The sequence below is a fragment of the Polistes fuscatus genome, unplaced genomic scaffold (genome assembly GCF_010416935.1).
Source record: "Polistes fuscatus isolate 324 unplaced genomic scaffold, CU_Pfus_HIC Scaffold3, whole genome shotgun sequence".
In the NCBI taxonomy this organism is placed as follows: Eukaryota; Metazoa; Arthropoda; class Insecta; order Hymenoptera; family Vespidae; genus Polistes; species Polistes fuscatus.
The window spans coordinates 482,872-499,265 of record NW_025113107.1 but is presented as its reverse complement, the minus strand read 5'-3'; the positions used below and the strand labels follow the sequence as shown (position 1 = coordinate 499,265).

Below are 16,394 nucleotides of genomic sequence, written 5' to 3'. Positions count from 1 at the left end.
ATTAATTAGGAATTTAAAAGAAACTAATTACAATTATAATGTTTATGGTAAGCGGTCTTTGGCTAGATTTTACTTGCAATGGAATGTTTAACATATAAAATATGTTAAACATTATACTGAAAGTAAAATACCATTGCCCAGGTCTAACCACGAGGAGGTAACCGCTTCTGAAGACCCGGGATGTGCATCCTGAAGATGTCCCCATCCGAATTAAATTAAAACCATAGAAAATTAAAGCTCCGAGAACGTTTTTTTATAAGCCCCACTTTTAGGCCCCACCCTAAGAGTTTTATTCGGAAAATCCTTGCAATTATTATCGAGATTGAATAGAAAAGTGGAATACCAAATATCAAAATGATAAAGAGAGAGTGAAATATGAATAAAATCGAAAAAACATGGAAGCTATGAACAAATAAAATACATCAAAAATACATGAAAAATAATTATTACATGCCTGCGATGCTAAGGGAAGAAGAATAAATAGATTAAAATTATACATTTAATTATACAAATAATTACCTTACACTATACTTTACTATGACTAAGTCCTCCTGTGGTCCTCGGCTGGTCCTGTTTTAGTCCTGTTTTGGCCCTCCTCTGGACCTCGTGTGAATCCTCGTGTGGTCCTCGTGTGGTCCTCTTCTGATCCTCCACCTATTGAACCTGCAACAAAAAAAAACAAACGGGTATGGAAGAAGAAGAAAAGTGGGCCCGGAAACGAACCTGAAAAAGAAAAAGAAAAGAATATTTTAGATTTGCAAAGAATCAAAGAATGATCCATGGTACCTATAAAAACATGCAAGTGCATTAACAATAATTTTTCTCACGAGTGCAATGCAATATTAAAGTAATAAACATATTAAAATATTACCGTTTACCATAATTCAGTCGACTTCTGGTCCCCCTTTCACATAATTCATCCTGCCAATAAAATATAAAGAAAAGGATCGTTTGGTGTGGGTGGAATTTTAGGTAAGGACATGATTCTATCCTTGGGAGTAAGATAGAATCAAGGCTCGCGTGGGCAGGGTCGCATCCCTGAAGTAGACCTTTCTTCGAAAAGAAAGAATCTACCCGCTACCCATTGAAAAAAATACTGGAAACGAACCTGAAACAGAAAACAGAACAACCAATGAATGCATCGAAAGCATATTCCTTTTCTAGGTCAAAATCCAATACTTACAAATGCATTGGAATTAATCACATCCTGAAACAAAATATAAACGAAAATAAATTAAATATATAATATAATAATTGAATAAATCTTAATACCTAAAACAATAAAAGAGACATTAAAGAACATTATAAGATAATTAGTTTCTACGAATGAAATGAAGAATGAAAAGTGGGGAAATTGTGTGTAATAGGAAATTAGAAAATGATATGATATTGGAGCGGGAATTCGGGAATGGTATTGTACTCTATCGTGATTTTAAAGTATTTTCTATCTTTTAAATGAAATATCATTTATAAAATCAAATTTTCTTAATACTCGATTTATTTTAAGGAGAAATTATGTTTGGTCTTTGGTGGGTGGCATGGCAAATCCAACGATGGTCACCTGTAACAGAAAGAAAACTATTTTAATTATTACCATTCTTAATAACCATTATAAATTATTGACGAGCAAAACAAAAAAATAAAACAATAAAAATATCAAATGACCAATGAGCTATTTTCAAAAAATTCAACCATGCTGTTGAATTTGAAAATAACTCATTAAGTCTGTAGTTGCCCTCTTGAGCCACAATTAAGTGGGGGCCTCTTCGGCTTTTAGCCTCTTCTTTCTTCAAGCCTACTGTCGGACATTCCCTACGTGCGAGCATGAAAAGAATCTTTGACCAAAAACGTCAATCGTTCCAAAAAGTATTCGCATAATTTGGCATATTACAACGATTAATGATATAGAATTAGAATCGTCCCTGATTCTAAATTATAAAAATGGAAAACCTAACCGACCCTAACACAACCCTGAAAAAAAAATGTTATTAGTAAAACATCCTGAGCTTTTTACATTGAAAATAATTATTACCTTTTGGTCGAGAGATATCTCATCGCCGAAAGGAATATTATTAACTATGTAAAGTATCGATTCTATTCTGATACCACACCGTTATAATATGCCAAATTATGGTCCTACAATTTAGAAACGACTTCAAGACATTTTCAACCAATTACTCTCAACTGCTTATAACACTAATATAAATGAAATACATTTCACATTACAATATATATATGAAATAATTCCATTTATTTTCTTTCATCATACATCTTATGCAAATAATTCCGATGTTCGTTAAGGGGGTGACTCTATATATTAATTATTACAAAATGCATTCGCGTTTCCCGTTAGCTATCCTATCGTGGACAATCAACGAACTTAAAAGTTCATCGACTGTGCGCATATTACACGAGCACATTTAATCGAATGTCCGAGCAGTTAATTATGCTAATCGATGACCTAATAACACTTCGCACTTTTACTATCGAGTAATATAATCGAATTGAAATAAAAATAATACTAAAAATGCAATGCATTTCTTTGCAATATTTTTATTTAATTTATTCTTTATATTAATTATGAAACATTTCAAAGATAAATCGCGATAGTGCGAAGTGCTAGTTATAATACTTAAAACTAAGTATCAATTCATCAAAGGTTTTGCGGATTTGATTTCGACTCTATCTCGTTCGAGATAGAATCGAAATAAAATGAATTTCTTAAATGGTTGCAAATCCCTTTGAATCATGATACATAATACATATTACAAATTGTCACAAAAAAGATTTACAAGTCAAGCAAGATAGATAAAAAGATATGATTTTGTGACAATTCCGTAAAAACCCGGAGGTGGGGACTCGCACTGAAAAGTGCAAGTATGCCACGTGCCATTCCGGGGTCCTACCTACTTATAATTAAAGTTTCACATTCGCTCAAAAAAATACACATGCATACCCACCCACCACTCCACGGTTCTCACACATACCACCAGGGTGCAAAAGCCTAAACTAGAGAGCATGCCCCGGGGCACCTCCGACACCCTAGTTCAAACGCGTTTTCTAAATTTATGGGAGTACGTACCAATTGCTGTAATCGTCTGTCAAGGCTAGTGATTATTGCATAAATGACTAATGCAAAAATACAAGTATAAACTAGTATATATTGCATACTAGTTATATACGAGTATATCATAGTTTCCGCAAATAAATGCGGTAAACTCTACTATGCAAAACGATTGTTAAAAAAGAAAATTTCGTATCGTACGCGTGACTCTACAAGTTATTTTTATTCAATAACTTTAAAAAATAATAAGCGCGGTATTACGTATCGCGAAACGATGTACAATGCACATTCCTAACCGCACACACATGTGCAATGTACACCGTGCAATCACTAGCACAATGACAGACGCCAAATGGGGGGAGAACTTAAAACTAAACCCATACTAACCGTTTCTCACCCATACGTGTAACACCTGGGCACACGTATAAATGAGAACGCAGAAAGTATAGGGGGGAGAAACGGGGATTAGTAATTAATTGCTGAAAATCCTAATCTAAGATTTGATTATTATATAAAAATGTTCTTCATTAATCTAAGCGGGCTATGACTCTACAAGTCATTTATAATGACTTTTAAAAAGATTTTAAGAATTTAAAAAAAATAATAAAAATCTCGGACGACTCTTTCGTTAAATGGCTGTTCTAATGAAAGAACTGGGCTTTGAGCCACCATATAACAGCCAGAGTCTATCCGTCGCGAATGGGTTTGTCTTCTTGCTCATTTTTTATTATATCGAAAAATAAAATCGCGATTAAATAAACTAAGTACGAAGCAATGCATGTAAGACATTTATTACATGCTTTATTGGACGAAATCGAGTAAATTAATACTCGATTTCACCACTACTAAACGCGAACGAAACACGTAATAAAAAAGAAAAGTGCATTAATTAATTGCACTGTTAATTAAATGAATTTAACCGATGAGACAAGAAGACCTATCCTGAACTAATAATATAACATACAATAAAATATACAATTTTCATGAGCAATTTCAAAAAAGGACTAATCCTTTTTTGGAATCACTCATGTGCTCGTCAATAATTTTTTGGAATAATTACAACCAGTAACTCGTGCCGATTGGGACCTTTCATCCTCGGCATGATTGAGCACCGGAGGGACTTTAAATTTTAACTCACGACTTGCTAAATGTTATATTACATATATGTGGCATTTTAAAATAAAATGACACATGTATGCAATATGAACAATTAGCATTAGAAGTTCTGCGGTGGCTCCAAAACACTCCTACTTCGTAGCAAATGGTCCAGCTGCATCCCTCGTCCATCAGACCCATGGGAGAATTCCTCGATGCACTTTTCCTCGCACTCCCGTGACTCTAATATCGCGGTAAACGAATATAAGAAACTATAAAAAAGTTTCTTATCGCGAAACCGAAATTTTTCTTAAACGGCGAACAACACTGAATCTACATACGCGATACGATTTTTATTTAATTTACGCCCGGTCACTGACTCTACTTCGCGATAAAAATGTTACTTTAATTATTCGTACAAACACTGATTCTACAACTACTACAAAGACTGCATTGCACGCAATCAATGCAAACAAAAATTTCACTCCCGATACGCGGTCACTTCACTGATGCACTTCACTGATGCACTTCACTGACTCTACTACGCGAACAGTCTGTACGACTGTTTTAAAATTAAAAAACTATAATTTTATACGAACAAACTCTAATGCAATTAACTGCATTGCTCGCAGTTAATTGAATATATAAATCTCAAAAATAACGCGAACGCGAACACGAACGCGAAACGCGACCGAATTTTAATTAACGAACGATCGCGCTTCTAATCCGTGATTTTAAATTATAATTATAAACGATCAAACACTTCCGTTACATTGCTTCGCGCACGAATTGCAATGACGTTCTGAAACAGAAAATGAAAAAGAACGATTAATATCGTCGTCGTAATCAAAAACTATTGAAAATTTATCATAGAAAAATATACTTACTTCTAATCTTCATTGATGAATGCACGATGGGTCTCCTACCCTTAAGATGACGATACCGTAGACGGTTCCAACGAAAATCAGAAACTTACGTGTTTCTTATCGCGACCACGACACTGATTCTAATTTTTACAACTGCATTGCACACAGTTCAAACACTAACACAAACACTTAGCCTTCTGGAAAAAGAAAAAGAAAAAACAAAACGATTAGAATCATTGTTATCGTTTAAAAATTATAAGTAATTATTAAAGAAATATTTAATAGAAAAATTAATTTACCTTTTATCTTCAGTGATGAATGCCCGATGGGTCTCCTACCCTTAGGATGACGATGGCACACGTATAAACCGAATAAAAGAAACTTTCGGAGTTTCTTTACCCGAAAAATTTTCGATTTTTGTTTAACGATGCAAACACTCGAGTACCTCATTGCCTACGCGCTCGATTGCAATGATGTTCTGAAACAGAAAATAAAAAAGAACAATTAATATCATCGTCGTAATAAAACACCATCGAAATTATCATAGAAAATGTGTGATAGAAAAATTATACTTACTTTTAATCTTCAATGATGAATGCCCGATGGGTCTCCTACCCTTAGGATGACGATGGGTAGACGGTAACGAAAATAAAAAACTATAAAAAAGTTTTTTATCGCGATCACGAACGCGAACGCGACCGAGACGTGCTTTACCGACCGCACTGCACGTCAAAAACGTCTGAAAGAATGCACAAGATTAGTGTTCCTATAAAATAAATCGAGTATTTTAAAATGTGGGATATAATATAAAAGGAGTATTAAAGGGAAAATAATGAAATGAATTGTAATATGATATTATTAGGAAAATGAAAGAAACTAATTATGATTATAATGTTTATGGTAAGCGGTCTTTAGCTGGATTTTACTTGCAATGGAATGTTTAACATATAAAATATGTTAAACATTATACTGAAAGTAAAATACCATTGCCCGGGTCTAACCACGAGGAGGTAACCGCTTCCGAAGACCCAAATTTAAATAAATATTCCTTAAATTTGATTTGCCAGTAATACAAATCGATTTTAACACGACAGTAAGTAAAGACAGTCATATAGAAAAATCATAAATTAATAACGTATCAAAATTGTTTTTTATTCGAAGTACTTTAATAGGTATGTAATGTTAAAAACAATGTATATGCGTTTAAACTAATCTTAAATATAAGTAGAGTGTATTAGAATATTAAAATAATTGTTAATTAATCGATAGAAATGTATATTGTAATCTAAAAATGGGGATGTATCTTCTTCTGTACCTTCCTCTTCGAAATCTATTGTAAGATTGATACGTTGTCATATAAAAAAGATTTTTTCATTGAATGTTGTTTACATGGCTTTCCGAAAGTTTCTTATGTATGTAACGAGAAAATTAATTGTAATAAATATAAATTAAAATTATAACGTTCTCATTTTAATATTCTTTTAATTTTTATGTAATTGTTTAAACTAATGTAAATTTTTGTAAATGTTTCCGTGCTATGGTGACTTTGGAGGGGGAAATTTTTATCTAAAAGAATATTAAATTAAAATTGATTGATATTCAAAAATATGTTAATAAGTATGTAATGCTTATACTACTACATATATGCGTCTAAATAATATGAAATATAAAGAGAGTGTAATAAAATATTAAAATAATTGTTAATTAATCGATGCAAGCGTCTATTGTTGTCTAAAAGCTCGGAGTATATGTTCTGTTATCCCTCCTCTTTGAAATTCACCGTTGATCTGAGTAATTATCCTCTGTTAAAGTTTTTTTGGTGAAAGTTGTTTATGTGACTTTCCGAAAATTGCGCATGTGTATAAAAGAAAATCAATAAAATTTAATATTATAACGCTCTCATTTTAATATTCTTTTATTTTTTGTATAATTGTTTAAACAAATGTACATTTGTTGTAATGTTCTTGCGCAGTGATGACTTCTGTGGGGAGGGGTAAAATTTTCATCTATTAAAACATAAAATCGAAATTAATTAATATTTAAAGTACGTCAAAAGTTAGATAATGTTTAAATAAATATATATGCGTTTAAACAATCTTAATTATAATAAGAATTCATTAAAATATTAAAATAATTGTTAATTAATCGATGCAAGCGTCTATTGTTGTTAAAAAGCTCGGTGTATATCTTCTGTGATCCGTCCTCCTCGAAATTCACCGTTGATCTGAGTCATTGTCCTCTGTTAAAGTTCTTTTAGTGAAAGTTGTTTACAGGACCTTTCGAACGTTGAGCATGTGTATAAAAAGAATAATAAATCTATTTAATAAAATTTAAGAATAAAACGTTATGATTTTCGTATTTTTATCTATTTTAAGTAATTATTTTAATGCTTCTGCGCAGTGATGACTTCGGGGGTAAAATTTTCCTGTAATATAAGTAAAGTGCATTAGTTTATTAAAATAATTTTTAATTAATCGATGCAAGTGTCTATTGTTGTCTAAAAGCTCGGAGAATATGTCCTGTGTACCGTCTTCCTCGAAATTCTCCTTCAAACTGGCACGTTGTCATCTATGAAAATACTTTTATTGAAAGTTGTTTATATGACTTTTCGAACGTTGCGCATGTGTATAAAGGGAGTAATGCGCCCAATTAATAAAATTTAAGATTAAAACGCTCTTATTTTTGCCTTTTTTTAATCTTTAAACAATTGTTTAAACTAATTTACGTTTTTCGAAACATTTTAACCTAGTTATTACTTCGAAATCGAAATTATTTCATATTTCAAGTATTTTAATAAATGTGTAGTGTTTAAAAATTGTACTATTTTTTAAACATAAGTTAAGCATATTCTACACACATTACATTTTGCTTAAGCAATTGAAAAATAATTATATATATTAAAGCTTACCTGTACGGAGAAGAAAGCTACGATGATCACTTGTTTGAGAATAGTGAAATTGAAACACTAATTTGGTACCTAATCGATAATTCAGATCCATTTATGCGTGATTTTTCATTATCAATACAGATTAAGCAAATTTATTCCGTTATAGATGGCATGCGATGTCACACGTGATGTCAATTGTTTTAAGGATAATTACAACGACGTTTCTTTTCTGTACGATTGTGTTTTTCTGTGCGAAGTGATAAAGTTTTTAGTTTATATTGCCTTTATTCTCTTCGTTATTTTTTAAATATTAACAACATACGTGTAACTTGAATAGAAAAATAAAATTAATTTTTGATTTATTTAATGTATAAATTATCATATCAAACTTGTTGAGTTATGAAGAAAGCTGAGTTACGTACGTGTGACGACAAGCTTGTGTGCGTGTATAAAACGTTAGTAACAATTTGAATTTACAAGTTTACATGAACTTCTAATTGATCACGTGACGTCCGAAATAATTATCAGCCAATCAGCGCTTTTAGCGTATTTTCCTTCTTTCTTTTCACGGCGTCGGTGCTGGAGATCGCACGAACGTTTTGTTGTCTCGTTAGTCTTAGGTAATTAAAAGATATTTTCTAACTTACACCTTTCTATTATATATCAAACGATAGCTACAAGCAAGATTTTTATACGTGAATGTTTTCAAAAAGAAATATTGAAAAGTTCGAAAAATATCCGTAAAAATGTAATTATCGATGTTTTTCGGCTATCCGCCAAATCTAACCAATTTTACTTAACAATATTTTTTTCTAATTTCAAGCTCATTTTCACGGTATCGATACTTACTACCATTTCTAATGATTTTCTAATTAATCATTTTTCATAATTGTCTTCAAAGATCGCATATTTCGTATTAAATTCGATTCCTGTCACATACACACACACATACAGGCATATATACATAAGTGTAGGTTGTTCGTACACACACACTCATATATTTGATTTTCTTTGTATTATACTAATGTGTGTAATCTTTTTTTTTCCTTTTTTAGGTACCGAGCATTAGGAGAGTCCAGCAGAAATACATATACTCGGTCAAACAATTGTGTTTACTCTTTTTTATCTTCATATTCATCGAGGTAAGCGTTATTTTTTTTTTAAGGGGTTATACGCAGTTGTGAGGCTCGAAAAAGACGTATTTTCATGAATTTTTTCTAGAAACAGTTTTTATTTCTCAAAAAAAATTGTTGGTAATTCAAATAGAGTGAACTTTTGAGAATACAATAGCGCGTCGATTCTGTAAAAATATTAATCTGCACTGCTCCTGTAGATGATTTCCTGAACGTCCTCTAAAAAAAGACGTTTGGCGGTGATCTCCATTTTGGCGGTTTGGATTATCCGAAATTAAAAAATATGGTGGATTCTTTTAAAGGATAGATTAATGCAGGTATTAACGAGAGGAATTTTAAAAATTTTGATTTCTGACAAAATGGCATCTATTTGAAAAAAAGTTGTTATTTTTGACTAAAATTTTCGCTCTAAATTGTTACAAAAAAATAGTAATAAATTTTTTTAAAAATTATTCCTTATACTTAATACCTGAGGAATATATCTAAGAAGATTGTGTAAAAATTTGAAACCGATCGGTTAAGCCGTTTTTGCAAAATCGAGATCACCGACTTTGAAAATACCGTTTTGAGAAAAACGCGTTTAAAGTTTCAAAGAGACGTTTACACATAGTTAAAAATTTTTGTTTGCAGCTTACATGAAGTGAAGAATATTTGTCGGATCGATTTGAAATTTTCAGAGAATATACTTAAATATATGAACATTCCGAAAATGCCAAAAAAAGAAAATCGTTTTTTTTTAAATCCTAACTGCGTATAACCCCTTAAGTCATATAGAAATGTATAGAAAGAGTGAGAATGAGAGTGAGAGAGAGAGAGAGAAAGAAAACAAAACATTCACCTACAAGCAACTATGAATGTGTATGTATATTTGTAGGAATTTCTCGAGGTGAAAACAGAAGAATAACCGCCGAAAACGAAACGTAAACAGTCGAGCACCGAGCATTCGATACTTCTACGAGATATACACAGAGAGATCTCCATTCCCCTTCCGTCCTTCAACGAGTAAAGATCTAACGAACGTGACGTATTAAACTATTTATTGATTTTATTTCTAATGTTATCTAATTACAACATTCGACAACTGCTGATTAGACAGACAACTTTTTATATCTAACATTGATTCTTTATATTAGAATACTTTTATATAAAATATATATATATATATTTTTTAAAGTGTGCTATGCCTTCAGGAATGATTCACAGGGAATATTGTACTATAATATAATCTTTAGTATGTTTCAGCTTTTCAGAGTTTTTCTTTAATTTTATTTTATTCATCGTCATCCTAAGGGTAGGATACCCATCCTGCAGTCATCAATGAAAACTAAAAGTAAGTATATTTTTCTATCAAACACTTCTATGATAACTTTAATGGATTTTTATTATAACGATGATATTAATTGTTCTTTTTCTTTTTCTGTTTCAGAACATTATTGCAATCGAGCGCGTAGGCAATAAAGTACTCGTGTGTTGCATCGATAAAATAAAATATAAAAGAATCGGAAAGTAAAGTCAGTGTTGTACGCCGTATGTAAAAGTTTCATTTGCTCGGTTAAGAAAATCCGTAAGTTTCTTTTATTCGGTTTAAACGTGTGCTCATCGTCATCCTAAGGGTAGGATACCCATCGTGCATTCATCACTGAAGAATAAATGTAAGTCAATTTTTATATAAAACATTTTCTCAATAATTATAATAATGTTTTTATATCAATGGTCTATATAATCCTGTTTTTATTTTTGTTTCAAATCATCGTTGGAATAATGTTACAATTTATTAATTAAATTTATTTGGAAATTCGTTTAACACTAGATTTTTTCATTATTGTTTCATTTACTATTTTTTAAAAACTTACAAGAATTGTTTGCATAAAGAAATGGGTAGAGGGGAGGAATTAATATTTACATATATTTCATTATGGTATTAAAAATCAACATATATTTTAAAAAAATAATATTAAAATTTTATATGTAGCATATGTAGCAAAGAAATTTGATATGAGTAAAATTGGTTTATTGTTAGTCCATTAATCTAGTGTTAATTGAATTAACTGCATGTAATGCAGTTGTAGAGTCAGTGTTGATGCATTGTCATCGTCATCGTCATCCTAAGGGTAGGAGACCCATCGTGCATTCATCGATGGAGATACAAAGTGAGTATATTTTTGTATTTAATAATTCAACAAACATTTTAATTGTTTTCAGTAATAGTAATAATATTAATAGTATTGTTTTTTTATTTCTGTTTCAGATTGCAATCGTGCGCGAAGCAATATACGGGAGTGTTGTATCGATTGAATATAATTAAAATCACGGATTAGAAGCACGTTCGTTCGCTCATTTCAATTCGTTCGTGTTACGCGATTGTATTAGAAATTTTTCATATTAAATTAGCTGCGACCAAAGCAATAATTGCATTAGATTTTATTCGAGAAAAGTTGTATTTTTATTTTAAAACAGTCGCACAGACTGTTCGCGTATTAGAGTCAGTGCATCAATGAAGATTTTTCTACTTGAATTGACTGTGTGCAAAGCAGTCTTTGAATTAGTTGTGTAGAATCAGTGATCGGGCGTAAAACAAATTAAAATCAAACGCGAATTAGAGCCAGTGTTGTTCGCCATATAATAAAATTTCGGTTTCGCGATAAGAAACTCATCTATAGTTTCTTATTTTCGTTTATACCGCGTTTTTAGATTCACGCGAGGTGCATCGTCATGGTGCAATTGAATTTCATCCCATTGGAATGCATTGTAAGTACCTATTTTTATTTACATTTTATTCGATTTTATTTTAATATAATTTTGGATTATATTGCAGATGACTTATCGTTATGTTCTATTTTATGTTACAGATAAGACGATGGATTTCCTTACTTTTCAAAGATGTGGAATGAATTCTTCGATGGATTTTGGATGGATTTTCAATGGATTTTCGATGGATCTTCGGTGGATCTTCGGTGGATCTTCGATGGATCTTCGATGGATCTCCTTCAATACCAAATCGAGGAACTCTTCGATCGTCAGACTACAACACTTGCTGCGAAGTAGGAGTGTTTTGGAGCCATCGTAGAACTTCTTACGCAGTGAGTCAAAAAATTTAAAGTCCCTCCAGTGCTCAATCATGTCGAGGATGAAAGGTCCTAATCGGCACGAGTTACTGGTTGTAATTATTCCAAAAAATTATTGACGAGCACATGAGTAATTCTTCTTTTGGAATTACTCATGAAAATTGTATATTGTATTGTATTATATTGTATGTTTTATTAGTTTAGGGTAGGTTTTCTTGTCTCATCGGTTAAATTCATTTAATTAAGAATGCAATTAATTATTACACTTTCTTTTTTATCACGTGTTTTGTTCGTGGTTAGTAGTGGTGAAACCGAGCATTAATTTACTCGTTTTCGTCCAGAAAAACATGAAATAAATGTCTTACATGCATTGTTTCGTACTTAGTTTATCTAATCGTGATTAAAATTTTAATATATCGATACTTGGATATTATGAATAAATGAGCAAGAAGACAAACTCATTCGCGACGAATAGATTTTTGCTTTTTAAATTCTTTTTAAAGAATTTAATATTAAGAATTTTAATATTCTTAAATATTAAAAAATTGAATTTAACAATTCTTACCATCAAAAAGTCAAATCCAAATGACTTGTAGAGTCTTAGCCCGTCTAGATGAATTTTTCTTAAAATGTTTTAATGTATTCAATGCATAATGTCTAGTTACCTATTAAAATTCCTATATTATTAGATTTTGAAGCTTAATTAATGTTCATTACATATTATAGTTATATCTTTTTTCTTGTTTTGCCTTTAAGATTTTTCACTGTGATCGAATTATATAAAATCTGCAATTGTTTTTTTGTATATAACACAGTTTAAAAGTATTTCATAATAATTAATAGATATTCACGCGTTTAAATTTAATTTTATTGCAACTTAAAATAAAGATTTCATAAAAACAGATAGGAAATTAAATTAAAAGTGCATCTACGAATTATATTACATGCTTTTAATAATTGATTGTATAATTAATATATTTTATTTTTATTACAGGTGACCATCGGTGAATTTTTTAATAATTCTTAGAGCGCCCAAAGTGGCTACTGTTTAAAATATATTTACATATGCATTTCTGAAGACACACACACACACAAATATAAAATATTAAATATAATTACGTACAGTTCTATAGCAAATATAATTTCAAATATTTGTAGGATATACCCAATATTTTTTAAATATTTATTATTAAAATGTTTGAGTAATGAAAATATTTATTTTCGGTTTATATCCTCGCTTATTGTATTGATTTGAATTAGGTGTTTATATTTAATAATATCAGTAGGTACAAATGAAAATTGCATAGTTTTACCGATTAAAACTGCATATGCAATGTGACTAAAATAGGCTATTTAAACATTTATATCCTTGGACATAAATAATCTTCAGTAAATTTCTATCAATTAATAAATACTATTTATTAGTATTTTGAATATATTGAAAGATTTCATGCGTAATTTTATAAAACTGCAAGCAGTCGAATTATTACAGGAATATTTACAGACTATTTTTATGTAAAAAGTTTTTATATATACATAATATATATATACGATCTATGAAGAATGGAGTAAAAATTTCTTCTAACTAATTTTTATTATCTTTATGATTTCATTTTAATCATTTTACAAAAGTACATAGGACCCCAGTTATAACCGATAGTAGGTATAACAATATGCCCATGTTTCAAACCAAAATTTCCAAAATTAAATAATGTTTGCAATGGATTTAAAGCATCTGTCATATCTCTGTAAATATAATATATTATTTTCGTTAATTTGTATTTAAATTTTCATATGAAAAAAAGCATCAAAAATATTATTAAGAAAGTAATAATGCAATTTTTTTTATAAATAACTTACTTTACAACTATAACAGTGTTACTTTCTTCCCATATTCGTTTTAATGCCATTTGTACAACGCCATCATTTTGTATCGGGCTAAGAGAACAGGTTGAATATACAACGGTACCGCCAACAGTTACTAATTTCAATGCGTTGCTACAATATTAATAGTAATAATTAAAGTAATAGCAAATGATAATATATTTAAAATGTTTATGATACTAACTATAAAATTTCTGCTTGCATTTCTGGCATTTTCAATCTTTCTTTGATTCTTGAAGGTTTAAAAATATTGTTATCATTTTCGTGTAATACATGTCTGTCCGTTGTACATGGGACATCGACAAGTATCTGTAATCCAAGTTAAAGAAAATAAGAAATTACAATCAATCATAAAACAAAGTTACTTTTTCAATCTATATATAATACCTTATTGTAGATGTTTTTATCTTCAATTTTACGAGCATCTTGTTCCGATATAACTAATCTTTCTTTAATCTCTCCTATATCTATTATGTATTGGTCTATTACTTGCTTTATTCTTTTAACTCTAGACATTGACAAATCATTGGCTACCACTAAACTGGGCATAAGTGTCTGTAAAATTGTTAGAGTCTTGCCTCCAGGTGCTGCGCACATATCTAATACATAATCACCTAATTGTAAATCTAGAGCCAAAACAGGAAGTAACGAACCTCCATCAAAAAGATAATAATCTACAAAATAACAATAAAATACATCGATACACATAACAGATAAAATAGATAAGAAATATATAGATAGATTTACTATTACATATAAAAATCAAATTAAATCAAACCTAATACTCCGGTGGATCCTTTTTTGGGAGCTGGAAATCTTTCTTCGCTAAACTCTTCGTATGTATAACATTTAAGATGTTTTGGAAAAGACAAAATTTTCTCTTTTTCCACAGGTATTTCAAAATCACCTGCCTTCCGATAATATTCATAGTGTTCAGATTCTAGGACATAATCTTCCAAACCTATATTATAATAAAATGAAAAGTGAAGTGCTTTTTGTAGATATTTACTGTTTCTATATATTAAATAGTAGTATATTTATGAACCTTTCAATTTTGTTACCGGTATAAATTCATAAAGTCCTGTTGTGCTATCTGTGGGAAGAACGATACGACTGTTGTCAATACTAATTTCATTACAATCATCGGCAATAGATTTTAATTGCACTGATCGTAATGATTTATTAATGTTGTCAGTCATATCATTTGTCTCTGTAGACTCTGTAGAGGTCAAAAATTCAGGGGATGGTTCATAATCAGTTGGGTAAAGCGATTGTACTTCTGCCTTTTGCTTTTCCGATATCACATTATCTATCCTACCATTTGACTTAGTAGTTTTCTTTGAATTCTTTTGTTTGATAGATTGTTGATTATTCACTTCTGGATTTTCCAGAAATACATCATATATTGATTTTACATTTATCGCTCCACAATTCTATGATATATACAAGTATACATAAAAAATAATTCTTTAACTTTGATATAGAATACAAGTAGATATTATACCTCCAAAGTTGTTTGTATTTTTTCCACATCGCTATAGTTATTAACCACTGCTATATATTTTGTTTCTTCTTGTAGCAATGCGGTTCTTATCTTATCCCATGCTTTTCCATATACTTTAGCGTAAAAGTCGTCAAAATATTCCAATGCTTTGTCTTTACTCGTTTTTTTCTTCCGTATCACAGACTTTAAGATAAAAATTACGTAAATATGCAGTAATGTAATGACCATAAAAAACCAATTAATAAGTAACTAAATATAGCAGGACTTCAGTATAATAATACTAAATAAAATACATGAAAATATTTACCCAATGATTTGGACCATGTTTATATCTAACAAATACTTTTATCAATTCTCCGACTTTTAATTGTTTAATTAAAAAAGCCATTTTATATAAAATGACACACACACACCGACACACACACACACACACACAACAATGATTTAGATTTTTAATTCATCATTCAAAATTACCCTTGATAGGTTATGTTAGTGGAAAGAGACAAAAATCCCTTACGCAAGGATACAATACAGTAGCATGTTGATTCAATTACAAATAATCCGCTAGATGGCACGACGCGCAGAGATTTAGATCGATTGCTCAGAAAAAGTCGTCGAAGTCGATTAACCGTTAGAAGATTGCAATGCGGTAAGAGGTGTAGGAAGAGAAGGGCGCTAACCACACACACACATACATATATATTATATACGCGCACATAAATACGAAGAAAGAGAAAGAGAGAGAAAAAGGCTAATGCGGATACGAGGATTGGAAGGACAGTCAACCCCATCTTTGAGTTACAACTTGTGTACAACCTGCTAGACGATAGATGCCATTGAAAGACTACTTGATCGACTATACGCCCGCTTTTTTCCCTCCTTTGGTCCTTACTTTT

General features: G+C 30.6%; 1 protein-coding gene across 1 annotated transcript; it reads right to left on the bottom strand.

Moving 5' to 3' along the window:
- Positions 1-13,685: 13,685 nt before the first annotated feature.
- Positions 13,686-16,134, bottom strand: LOC122520222 (5-methylcytosine rRNA methyltransferase NSUN4). Its single transcript, XM_043640287.1, has 8 exons — positions 15,806-16,134; positions 15,499-15,681; positions 15,040-15,427; positions 14,773-14,955; positions 14,382-14,668; positions 14,179-14,303; positions 13,971-14,108; positions 13,686-13,856 (listed from the first exon to the last, which is right to left on the bottom strand). The coding sequence occupies exons 1-8, from the start codon at positions 15,884-15,886 to the stop codon at positions 13,712-13,714; spliced, it is 1,530 nt and encodes a 509-aa protein (XP_043496222.1). The 5' UTR covers positions 15,887-16,134; the 3' UTR covers positions 13,686-13,711.
- Between the last annotated feature and the right edge of the window lie 260 nt (positions 16,135-16,394).

Bases quoted from the DNA above. Each gene is read 5' to 3' on its own strand.
- LOC122520222 (XM_043640287.1), bottom strand. From the start codon at position 15,886: ATGGCTTTTTTAATTAAACAATTAAAAGTCGGAGAATTGATAAAAGTA. The intron at 15,428-15,498 runs GTATAATATCTA...TATATATCATAG, and splicing joins AAATACAAACAACTTTGGAG to AATTGTGGAGCGATAAATGT. The intron at 14,956-15,039 runs GTTCATAAATAT...ATTATAATATAG, and splicing joins ACCGGTAACAAAATTGAAAG to GTTTGGAAGATTATGTCCTA.